Below are 12,395 nucleotides of genomic sequence, written 5' to 3'. Positions count from 1 at the left end.
ACCCCCCCACACCTTCCTCCTGTACGTCACCCCCCACACCTTCCTCCTGTACGTCACCCCCCCACACCTTCCTCCTGTACGTCACCCCCCACACCTTCCTCCTGTACGTCACCCCCCCCCACCTTCCTCCTGTACGTCACCCCCCCACACACCTTCCTCCTGTACGTCACCCCCCCACACCTTCCTCCTGTACGTCACCCCCCCCCCACACCTTCCTCCTGTACGTCACCCCCCACACCTTCCTCCTGTACGTCACCCCCCCCCCACCTTCCTCCTGTACGTCACCCCCCCACACCTTCCTCCTGTACGTCACCCCCCCCCCACACCTTCCTCCTGTACGTCACCCCCCCACACCTTCCTCCTGTACGTCACCCCCCCACACCTTCCTCCTGTACGTCACCCCCCCCACACCTTCCTCCTGTACGTCACCCCCCCACACCTTCCTCCTGTACGTCACCCCCCACACCTTCCTCCTGTACGTCACCCCCCCCCCCACCTTCCTCCTGTACGTCACCCCCCCCACACCTTCCTCCTGTACGTCACCCCCCCCCACACCTTCCTCCTGTACGTCACCCCCCCACACCTTCCTCCTGTACGTCACCCCCCCACACCTTCCTCCTGTACGTCACCCCCCCCCCACCTTCCTCCTGTACGTCACCCCCCCCACACCTTCCTCCTGTACGTCACCCCCCCACACCTTCCTCCTGTACGTCACCCCCCCCACACCTTCCTCCTGTACGTCACCCCCCCACACCTTCCTCCTGTACGTCACCCCCCCACACCTTCCTCCTGTACGTCACCCCCCCCACACCTTCCTCCTGTACGTCACCCCCCCCCACACCTTCCTCCTGTACGTCACCCCCCCCCACACCTTCCTCCTGTACGTCACCCCCCCCACACCTTCCTCCTGTACGTCACCCCCCCACACCTTCCTCCTGTACGTCACCCCCCCCACACCTTCCTCCTGTACGTCACCCCCCCCACACCTTCCTCCTGTACGTCACCCCCCCCCCCCACACCTTCCTCCTGTACGTCACCCCCCCCACACCTTCCTCCTGTACGTCACCCCCCCCACACCTTCCTCCTGTACGTCACCCCCCCCCACACCTTCCTCCTGTACGTCACCCCCCCCCACACCTTCCTCTTGTACGTCACCCCCCCACACCTTCCTTCTGTACGTCACCCCCCCCACACCTTCCTCCTGTACGTCACCCCCCCCACACCTTCCTCCTGTACGTCACCCCCCCCACACCTTCCTCTTGTACGTCACCCCCCCCACACCTTCCTCCTGTACGTCACCCCCCCACACCTTCCTCCTGTACGTCACCCCCCCCCACACCTTCCTCCTGTACGTCACCCCCCCCCACACCTTCCTCCTGTACGTCACCCCCCCCCCCACACCTTCCTCCTGTACGTCACCCCCCCACACCTTCCTCCTGTACGTCACCCCCCCCCACCTTCCTCCTGTACGTCACCCCCCCCCCCACCTTCCTCCTGTACGTCACCCCCCCCCCACACCTTCCTCCTGTACGTCACCCCCCCCCACACCTTCCTCTTGTACGTCACACACCCCCCACACCTTCCTCCTGTACGTCACCCCCCCCACACCTTCCTCCTGTACGTCACACACCCCACACCTTCCTCCTGTACGTCACCCCCCCACCTTCCTCCTGTACGTCACCCCCCCACACCTTCCTCCTGTACGTCACCCCCCCACACCTTCCTCCTGTACGTCACCCCCCCCCCCACACCTTCCTCCTGTACGTCACACCCCCCACACCTTCCTCCTGTACGTCACCCCCCCCCACACCTTCCTCCTGTACGTCACCCCCCCCACACCTTCCTCCTGTACGTCACCCCCCCACACCTTCCTCCTGTACGTCACCCCCCCCCACACCTTCCTCCTGTACGTCACCCCCCCCACCTTCCTCCTGTACGTCACCCCCCCCCCACACCTTCCTCCTGTACGTCACCCCCCCCACCTTCCTCCTGTACGTCACACCCCCCACACCTTCCTCCTGTACGTCACCCCCCCCCACCTTCCTCCTGTACGTCACCCCCCCACCTTCCTCCTGTACGTCACCACCCCCACACCTTCCTCCTGTACGTCACCCCCCCCCCACCTTCCTCCTGTACGTCACCCCCCCCACACCTTCCTCCTGTACGTCACCCCCCCCCCACACCTTCCTCCTGTACGTCACCCCCCCCACACCTTCCTCCTGTACGTCACCCCCCCCCACCTTCCTCCTGTACGTCACCCCCCCCCACACCTTCCTCCTGTACGTCACCCCCCCACACCTTCCTCCTGTACGTCACCCCCCCCACCTTCCTCCTGTACGTCACCCCCCCCCACACCTTCCTCCTGTACGTCACCCCCCCCACACCTTCCTCCTGTACGTCACCCCCCCACACCTTCCTCCTGTACGTCACCCCCCCCCCCACCTTCCTCCTGTACGTCACCCCCCCCCACACCTTCCTCCTGTACGTCACCCCCCCCCCACCTTCCTCCTGTACGTCACCCCCCCACACCTTCCTCCTGTACGTCACCCCCCCACACCTTCCTCCTGTACGTCACCCCCCCCCCACCTTCCTCCTGTACGTCACCCCCCCCCCACACCTTCCTCCTGTACGTCACCCCCCCACACCTTCCTCCTGTACGTCACCCCCCCCACACCTTCCTCCTGTACGTCACCCCCCCCCCACACCTTCCTCCTGTACGTCACCCCCCCACACCTTCCTCCTGTACGTCACCCCCCCCCACACCTTCCTCCTGTACGTCACCCCCCCCACACCTTCCTCCTGTACGTCACCCGCCCCCCACACCTTCCTCCTGTACGTCACCCCCCCCACACCTTCCTCCTGTACGTCACCCCCCCCCACACCTTCCTCCTGTACGTCACCCCCCCCCACACCTTCCTCCTGTACGTCACCCCCCCCACACCTTCCTCCTGTACGTCACCCCCCCCCACACCTTCCTCCTGTACGTCACCCCCCCCCACACCTTCCTCCTGTACTTCACCCCCCCCACACCTTCCTCCTGTACGTCACCCCCCCCCCACACCTTCCTCCTGTGCGTCACCCCCCCCCCACACCTTCCTCCTGTACGTCACCCCCCCCACACCTTCCTCCTGTACGTCACCCCCCACACCTTCCTCCTGTACGTCACCCCCCCCCCACACCTTCCTCCTGTACGTCACCCCCCCCCCACACCTTCCTCCTATACGTCACCCCCCCCCCCACACCTTCCTCCTGTACGTCACCCCCCCCCCACCTTCCTCCTGTACGTCACCCCCCGCACCTTCCTCCTGTACGTCACCCCCCCCCACACCTTCCTCCTGTACGTCACCCCCCCCCCCACACCTTCCTCCTGTACGTCACCCCACCCACACCTTCCTCCTGTACGTCACCCCCCCCGCACCTTCCTCCTGTACGTCACCCCCCCCCCGCACCTTCCTCCTGTACGTCACCCCCCCCACACCTTCCTCCTGTACGTCACCCCCCCCACACCTTCCTCCTGTACGTCACCACCCCCCCACACCTTCCTCCTGTACGTCACCCCCCCCCACACCTTCCTCCTGTACGTCACCCCCCCCACACCTTCCTCCTGTACGTCACCCCCCCACACCTTCCTCCTGTACGTCACCCCCCCTCCCCACGCACCTTCCTCCTGTACGTCACCCCCCCCCCACACCTTCCTCCTGTACGTCACCCCCCCCCCACACATTCCTCCTGTACGTCACCCCCCCCCCACACCTTCCTCCTGTACGTCACCCCCCCCCGCACCTTCCTCCTGTACGTCACCCCCCCCCCACACCTTCCTCCTGTACGTCACCCCCCCCACACCTTCCTCCTGTACGTCACCCCCCCCACACCTTCCTCCTGTACGTCACCCCCCCCCACACCTTCCTCCTGTACGTCACCCCCCCCCGCACCTTCCTCCTGTACGTCACCCCCCCCACACCTTCCTCCTGTACGTCACCCCCCCTCCCCACGCACCTTCCTCCTGTACGTCACCCCCCCCCCACACCTTCCTCCTGTACGTCACCCCCCCCCACACCTTCCTCCTGTACGTCACCCCCCCGCACCTTCCTCCTGTACGTCACCCCCCCCCACACCTTCCTCCTGTACGTCACCCCCCCACACCTTCCTCCTGTACGTCACCCCCCCCCACACCTTCCTCCTGTACGTCACCCCCCCGCACCTTCCTCCTGTACGTCACCCCCCCCCCCCCCACACCTTCCTCCTGTACGTCACCCCCCCCCCACACCTTCCTCCTGTACGTCACCCCCCCCCACACCTTCCTCCTGTACGTCACCCCCCCGCACCTTCCTCCTGTACGTCACCCCCCCCCACACCTTCCTCCTGTACGTCACCCCCCCTCCCCACGCACCTTCCTCCTGTACGTCACCCCCCCCACACCTTCCTCCTGTACGTCACCCCCCCCCCCACACCTTCCTCCTGTACGTCACCCCCCCCGCACCTTCCTCCTGTACGTCACCCCCCCCCCACACCTTCCTCCTGTACGTCACCCCCCCTCCCCACGCACCTTCCTCCTGTACGTCACCCCCCCCACACCTTCCTCCTGTACGTCACCCCCCCCCCCACACCTTCCTCCTGTACGTCACCCCCCCACACCTTCCTCCTGTACGTCACCCCCCCCACACCTTCCTCCTGTACGTCACCCCCCCTCCCCCCACACCTTCCTCCTGTACGTCACCCCCCCACACCTTCCTCCTGTACGTCACCCCCCCGCACCTTCCTCCTGTACGTCACCCCCCCCCACACCTTCCTCCTGTACGTCACCCCCCCTCCCCACACACCTTCCTCCTGTACGTCACCCCCCCCCCACACCTTCCTCCTGTACGTCACCCCCCCGCACCTTCCTCCTGTACGTCACCCCCCCTCCCCACACACCTTCCTCCTGTACGTCACCCCCCCCCCACACCTTCCTCCTGTACGTCACCCCCCCCCCCCACACCTTCCTCCTGTACGTCACCCCCCCTCCCCACGCACCTTCCTCCTGTACGTCACCCCCCCCACCTTCCTCCTGTACGTCACACCACCCCCCCTCCCCACGCACCTCCTGTACGTCACACGTCTGTATGGGGAGTGTCATAGGGTTTTTGAAGTTGACCCAAAGCCTGTCAAACCTGTCAAGCCTGGCCTCGGGGCGGGCTTAGGGAGCAGAAGAACTCCCAGAACCCTGTCAAGCAGGTCCCTCCTTAAATAGGATTGGCTTCCTATTGCGCCAACCACCGATGCCAATGACGTCTGAAATGTGAGTTAGATTGTCCATAGAGTGTTTGCCATCAGATTTCTTGGCTGTTATCTCTGTCGATTCGTTATGAATTATCGTGATCTTCGATAACGATAATTCCACGTTACGTTACAATTCTCTAACGCGTCATAACAAGTTTATAACAAGCCTGTCACAACCTTGTAACAAGGTAACACTAGGTATCGTTAGGCTGTGGTATTTACAAGGTAGGTGTTATCTTGAGGTTATCTTGAGATGATTTCGGGGCTTTAGTGTCCCCGCGGCCCGGTCCTCGACCAGGCCTCCACCCCCAGGAAGCAGCCCGTGACAGCTGACTAACACCCAGGTACCTATTTACTGCTAGGTAACAGGGGCATAGGGTGAAAGAAACTCTGCCCATTGTTTCTCGCCAGCGCCCGGGATCGAACCCGGGACCACATGATCACAAGTCCAGTGTGCTGTCCGCTCGGCCGACCGGCTCCTCCGACCGGTGTCAATTCTTCTGTAATCACCTCCATGATGAAAACATTAATCTGGCCGTGAAGGCTGTTAAGTAATTAGGTCATTAATCACCTGGCACTGGACCAATGAGCTCTCTGATGGATTTTGTTGCTTGGCGTTGATTGGGTGGTGATGTTATGCGCGCACCTCTCGTGGTGTGCTCGCGCGCGCACACGTGACGAGAGGTGCGCGCATGAGTAGCGCGTCCACATTGGTGCACGCGAGTGTACACTCACCTGCACGCAAGACTACAGGCACTAGACCGCCAAAAAAAAACGCGTGCACGCCAGAGTGCACAGAAGAAAACGCGCACGTGCACGCAATCGTACACTCACTTGCACGCGAGAGTGCGTGCGAACACCTGAGCACACTCGCGTGCGCACTCAACGCTCTCGCGAGAACACAAACTCCTCCTCAATACGTTGACCATTTCTTTTCGTTACTTCACTAATGACCAAACCATTAACCGTCACTTTTGAACAATTAGTTAACGTTAACTACTGCCCCCCCCCCTCACCTAACACCTAACAATGTGTTCTGCACACTACTAACGCACTAAAATGCGACGCATTATAGTAGCAACTAACGCACCATAATACTGACGTTTTCTATGCATCGGCCTTGACAGGTTAGGCGGGTTGCTTGGGTTTGTACGTTTCTGGATGGGGATTACAACAGTTGTATTATTTACGTGTGGTCGAAGATGTGATTTCTTTTACAACGGTGAGTGGACTGTTGATGTGTTGTGATATCTTCTACAACGGTGAGTGGACTGTTGATGTGTTGTGATATCTTCTACAACGGTGAGTGAACTGTTGATGTGTTGTGATATCTTCTACAACAGTGAGTGGACTGTTGATGTGTTGTGATATCTTCTACAACGGTGAGTTGACTGTTGATGTGTTGTGATATCTTCTACAACGGTGAGTGAACTGTTGATGTGTTGTGATATCTTCTACAACAGTGAGTGAACTGTTGATGTGTTGTGATATCTTCTACAACAGTGAGTGGACTGTTGATGTGTTGTGATATCTTCTACAACAGTGAGTGGACTGTTGATGTGTTGTGATATCTTCTACAACGGTGAGTGGACTGTTGATGTGTTGTGATATCTTCTACAACGGTGAGTTGACTGTTGATGTGGTGTGTGTGTGTGTGTGCGTGTGCGTGCGTGTGCGTGTGTGCGTGTGTGTGCGTGCGTGTGTGTGCGTGTGTGTGCGTGTGTGTGCGTGTGTGTGCGTGTGTGTGTGTGTGTGTTTACTAGTTGTGTTTTTACGTGGGTTGAGCTTTGCTCTTTCGGCCCGCCTCTTAACTGTCAATCAACTGTTTACTAACTACTTTACTAACTACTTTTTTTTTCCCACACCACACACACACACCCCAGGAAGCAGCCCGTGACAGCTGACTAACTCCCAGGTACCTATTTACTGCTAGGTAACAGGGGCATTCAGGGTGAAAGAAACTTTGCCCATTTGTTTCTGCCTCGTGCGGGAATCGAACCCGCGCCACAGAATTACGAGTCCTGTGCGCTATCCACCAGGCTACGAGGCCCCTCGAGTGTGTGTGTGTGAATGTGTGTGTGTGTGTGTGTGTGTGTGTGTGTGTGTGTGTGTGTGTGTGTGTGTGTGTGGGAGGGGGGGTGTGTGGGGGGTGGGGTTGAGTGCGCGTAGAGAGCTGCGGTGATTGAAGGAGAACACCCACCCCCGCCGTTCACCGCCCCCATGCTGGCTTCTTTCACAAAACCCGCCATGGTGGAGCTGGGTTTTATACCACCTCAACACCTTCCAAACGATTGCTTCCATCTCCCCCCCCCCCCCCCACTCTATTGTGCTTCAGTGATAAGTCATGCCGTTAAGAATTACAGGGATATTGTTAAACTGTTTCGTAATCAGTCATTTTTGTGGGTGTTTGGGACGTTGGGTGAAATGTGACAATGAAGTCTCGGGCGGGAAAAGGAATGTGGTGTGTGGAGAGCGGCGGCGTGCGCCTGCGTGGAGGGGGAGGCAGGAACTAAGAATGGAAGCGCTCGATCCTATCGGAAGTGAGGATGTAACCTGCCTGCCAGACGCAAGAGGTTGAACCATTCTGATACCATTATTCGCTTTATAGTGATTAGCGCAATATACCCAATTTGCATATGTAATTGGCAAATTTGAAATAATGTTTTACATAAGGTAAATATTATGAATAGCTTTTATATAAGAGACAGAAAAAGTTAAAGACATCGTACCGTAGTGCTACAAACTCTGAACAGTTTCCGATCAAGCAAGCAAGAAAGAACTCCATTCACACGTATGATCTGATCCTTCGTTCAAGCATTAGGGCTCATAATCTTACAGAGCCTCCAGATTTTACGGTTCGATTCCAGTCTCCGGTCTTTATCGTTCAAAGTTGATGTAAACTTGTTTAATTAACAAATCATTAGTAACCTAATGATAATTCCAGTACGGATCGAAATATTCAATTGCAGCACATTTGTCCAAATAATTTGAATATATTAGACAGGTACATAAATGACATGCACATTAATAATGTCATAAAATATTACCCTAAATCACAAGTATCTTTGACAATGTTTTTGACAATTGTTTTGGTTAGGTCGAACGTGTAGGTGGGCAGGGTGTGTGTGGGTGGTTAAGGGCGTGGGTGGGCAGGGTGTGTGTGGGTGGTTAAGGGCGTGGGTGGGCAGGGTGTGTGTGGGTGGTTAAGGGCGTGGGTGGGCAGGGTGTGTGTGGGTGGTTAAGGGCGTGGGTGGGCAGGGTGTGTGTGGGTGGTTAAGGGCGTGGGTGGGCAGGGTGTGTGTGGGTGGTTAAGGGTGTGGGTGGGCAGGGTGTGTGTGGGTGGTTAAGGGTGTGGCTGGGCAGGGTGTGTGTGTGGGTGGTTAAGGGCGTGGGTGGGCAGGGTGTGAGTGGGTGGTTAAGGGCGTGGGTGGGCAGGGTGTGTGTGGGTGGTTAAGGGTATGGGTGGGCAGGGTGTGTGTGGGCAGGGTGTGTGTGGGTGGTTAAGGGCGTGGGTGGGCAGGGTGTGAGTGGGTGGTTAAGGGCGTGGGTGGGCAGGGTGTGTGTGGGTGGTTAAGGGTATGGGTGGGCAGGGTGTGTGTGGGTGGTTAAGGGTGTGGGTGGGCAGGGTGTGAGTGGGTGGTTAAGGGCGTGGGTGGGCAGGGTGTGTGTGGGTGGTTAAGGGTATGGGTGGGCAGGGTGTGTGTGGGCAGGGTGTGTGTGGGTGGTTAAGGGCGTGGGTGGGCAGGGTGTGAGTGGGTGGTTAAGGACGTGGGTGGGCAGGGTGTGTGTGGGTGGTTAAGGGTATGGGTGGGCAGGGTGTGTGTGGGTGGTTAAGGGCGTGGGTGGGCAGGGTGTGTGTGGGTGGTTAAGGGCGTGGGTGGGCAGGGTGTGAGTGGGTGGTTAAGGACGTGGGTGGGCAGGGTGTGTGTGGGTGGTTAAGGGTGTGGGTGGGCAGGGTGTGTGTGGGTGGTTAAGGGCGTGGGTGGGCAGGGTGTGTGTGGGTGGTTAAGGGCGTGGGTGGGCAGGGTGTGTGTGGGTGGTTAAGGGTGTGGGTGGGCAGGGTATATGTGGTAGGGTGAAGGTGTATGGGTGGGTAGGGTGTATAGATAAGTAGGGTGTATGAGGTAAATAACTTATACTCCATTATTTGTAAATACTGTATATAGAATAAACTCAATGTTTAACACTAGGCAATATAAGGTCATATAATATAAGGTCATATAATATAAGGCCATATAATATAAGGCCATATAATATAAGGCCATATAATATAAGGCCATATAATATAAGGCCATATAATATAAGGCCATATAACCCTTAGAAATCAATGTATGCCAGAGATGGGAGGGAATTATCAGGGGAAAGAGACACGACATTAGACTATATAACACATGGAAGGGATCAGGATAATGATTTGGGATGGGACGGAGGGAAGGGAAGGGAAGGGATGGTGGCCAACCTCTCGGACGGTCGGGGATTGAACGCCGACCTGCATGAAGCGAGACCGTCGCTCTACCATCTACCCCAAGTGGTTATGGAATCAAATCGCTACCACTCAAATCTAAACTTCATTCGTAAATTTTTGTACATTTAACTATTGATTTGTTTCAGTTTAATCAGCTTATAAAAATAAAAAAATAGGTTTATTGAAACATATTTTTAGTTCTATGAGCCCACAAAGGTGTGAGAGGCCGGCCCAGGCCCCGACCCGTGGCCTGTGAGCCCGGGTGTGAAGGGCGCGCACTCTCAAATATATATATCCCAACCACACAATGTAACTACAACGTTGTTTTTACGTCTTAATATGGTTCCTACAGCGTTGTGGTTATGTTCCCTGTCCTGTGTTTACTAGTTGTGTTTTTGCGGGGGTTGAGCTTTGCTCTTTCGGCCCGCCTCTCAACTGTCAATCAGCTGTTTACTAACTACTTTTTTTTCCACACCACACACACACACCCCAGGAAGCAGCCCGTGACAGCTGACTAACTCCCAGGTACCTATTTACTGCTAGGTAACAGGGGCACTTAGGGTGAAAGAAACTTTGCCCATTTGTTTCTGCCTCGTGCGGGAATCGAACCCGCGCCACAGAATTACGAGTCCTGCGCACCAGGCTACGAGGCCCCTGTGTGTGTGTGTGTGTGTGCTCACCTATTTGTGCTTGCGGAGGTTGAGCTCTGGCTCTTTGGTCCCGCCTCTCAACTGTCAATCAACTGGTGTACAGTTGAGCCTACTGGGCTCTATCATGTCTACACTTGAAACTGTGTATGGAGTCAGCCTCCGCCACATCACTTCCTAATGCATTCCATTTGTCAACCACTCTGACATTGAAAAAGTTCTTTCTAATATCTCTGTGGCTCACTTGGGCACTCAATTTCCACCTGTGTCCCCTAGTGCATGTGCCCCTTGTGTTAAATAGCCTGTCTTTATCTACCCTATCAATTCCTTTGAGAATCTTGTATGTGGTGATCATGTCCCCCCTAACTCTTCTGTCTTCCAGCGAAGTGAGGTTTAATTCCCGTAGTCTCTCTTCGTAGCTCATACCTCTCAGCTCGGGTACTAGTCTGGTGGCAAACCTTTGAAACTTTTCCAGTTTAGTCTTACGCTTGACAAGATATGGACTCCGTGCTGGAGCTGCATACTCCAGGAATGGTCTGACATATGTGGTATATAATGTTCTGAAAGATTCCTTACACAAGTTTCTAAAGGCCGTTCTTATGTTGGCCAACCTGGCATATGCTGCTGATGTTATCCTCTTGATATGAGCTTCAGGGGACAGGTCTGGCGTGATATCAACCCCCAGGTCTTTCTCTCTCTCTGACTCTTGAAGTATTTCATCTCCCTTGTATCTGGTCTCCTGCTCCCTACACCTATCTTCATTATATTACATTTACTTGGGTTAAACTCTAACAACCTTTTGTGTGTGTGTGTGTGTGTGTGTGTGTGTGTGTGTGTGTGTGTGTGTGTGTGTGTGTGTGTGTGTGTGTGTGTGTGTGTGTGTGTGTGTGTGTGTGTGTGTGTATGTGTGTGTGTGTGTATTCACCTATTTGTGTTTGCGGGGGTTGAGCTCTGCTCTTTCGGCCCGCCTCTCAACTGTCAACCAATCAACTGTTACTACTATTTTTTTTATCCAGACACACACACACACACACACATACACACACACACACACACACACACACACACACACACACACACACACACACACACACACACACACACACACACACACACACACACACACACACCAGTTGTGTGTACCAGTTGATTGACGGTTGAGAGGCGGGACCAAAGAGCCAAAGCTCAAACCCCACAAGCACAATTAGGTGAGTACACACACCCAGGAAGCAGCCCGTAGCAGCTGTCTAACTCCCAGGTACCTATTTACTGCTAGGTAGCAGGGGGCATCAGGTTGAAAGTAACTTTGCCCATTTATTTCCGTCATTGCCCGGGATTGATCCCGAGTCCCTAGATCTACGCATCCAGAGCGTTGTCCACTCAGCCACTAGGCGCCCTAGTGGCTGAGTGGTGCATGTGTGCGTGCGTGTGTGCGTGCATGCGTGCGTGTGTGCGTGCGTGTGCCTGCCGTTCCTATCCGAGGTCTAATCATTTTCATCCCCCGCCAGACCGCGAATTAATTACCTGTAAAGCTTCTGGGAGATGCAGGTCTGTGGGCGTAATCTTGTGTTTATGGCTGACGTCTCAGGCATCAGTTTACCACGCTCATTCTCCCTGGTTTAACGTAGAGACCGTAACGATTGTAGCGGCGATTGTTCCAGGGCAAACTATTGGCCGTGGCGGCGTGACGTGGTGGCCTCCTTCGTCACGTAACACTCTCCACGACATCTTGTGGGGCCGGAGACGTTAACGGCGCCGCTGGAGATGTCTCACCGACGTAAGCGACGGCGCGGAGGAACACTTGCAAATATCTAGAAAACGGGTAAAGCCAAGAGGCAGTAGTACACCATCTTGCTGTTGAGTACACCTGGCCACACACCCCTGGCAGGGCTACTTCCCCAGGGACGGTAGGGTAGGGGGGGGGATAGGGAGTCTTCCCCTTCCCCAGGGGACAGATTCACGAAGCAGTTACGCAAGTACTTACGAACGTGTACATCTTTCCTCAATCTTTGACGGCTTTGGTT

At 56.3% G+C, this 12,395-nt stretch overlaps 1 protein-coding gene across 1 annotated transcript in view; it reads left to right on the top strand.

Moving 5' to 3' along the window:
* Positions 1-8,153, top strand: part of LOC138372837 (putative uncharacterized protein DDB_G0289263) — a 33,852-nt gene extending 25,699 nt beyond the window's left edge. Inside the window, exon 13 of the mRNA XM_069338500.1 lies at positions 7,950-8,153. Within this exon, the coding sequence (XP_069194601.1) occupies positions 7,950-8,153 (204 nt within the window). The remainder of the gene's footprint in view (positions 1-7,949) is intronic.
* Positions 8,154-12,395: the final 4,242 nt, after the last annotated feature.

The sequence above is a fragment of the Procambarus clarkii genome, chromosome 40, assembly GCF_040958095.1.
Source record: "Procambarus clarkii isolate CNS0578487 chromosome 40, FALCON_Pclarkii_2.0, whole genome shotgun sequence".
In the NCBI taxonomy this organism is placed as follows: Eukaryota; Metazoa; Arthropoda; class Malacostraca; order Decapoda; family Cambaridae; genus Procambarus; species Procambarus clarkii.
The sequence above is the reverse complement of the archived record's forward strand: the minus strand, read 5'-3'. Positions and strand labels throughout refer to the sequence as shown.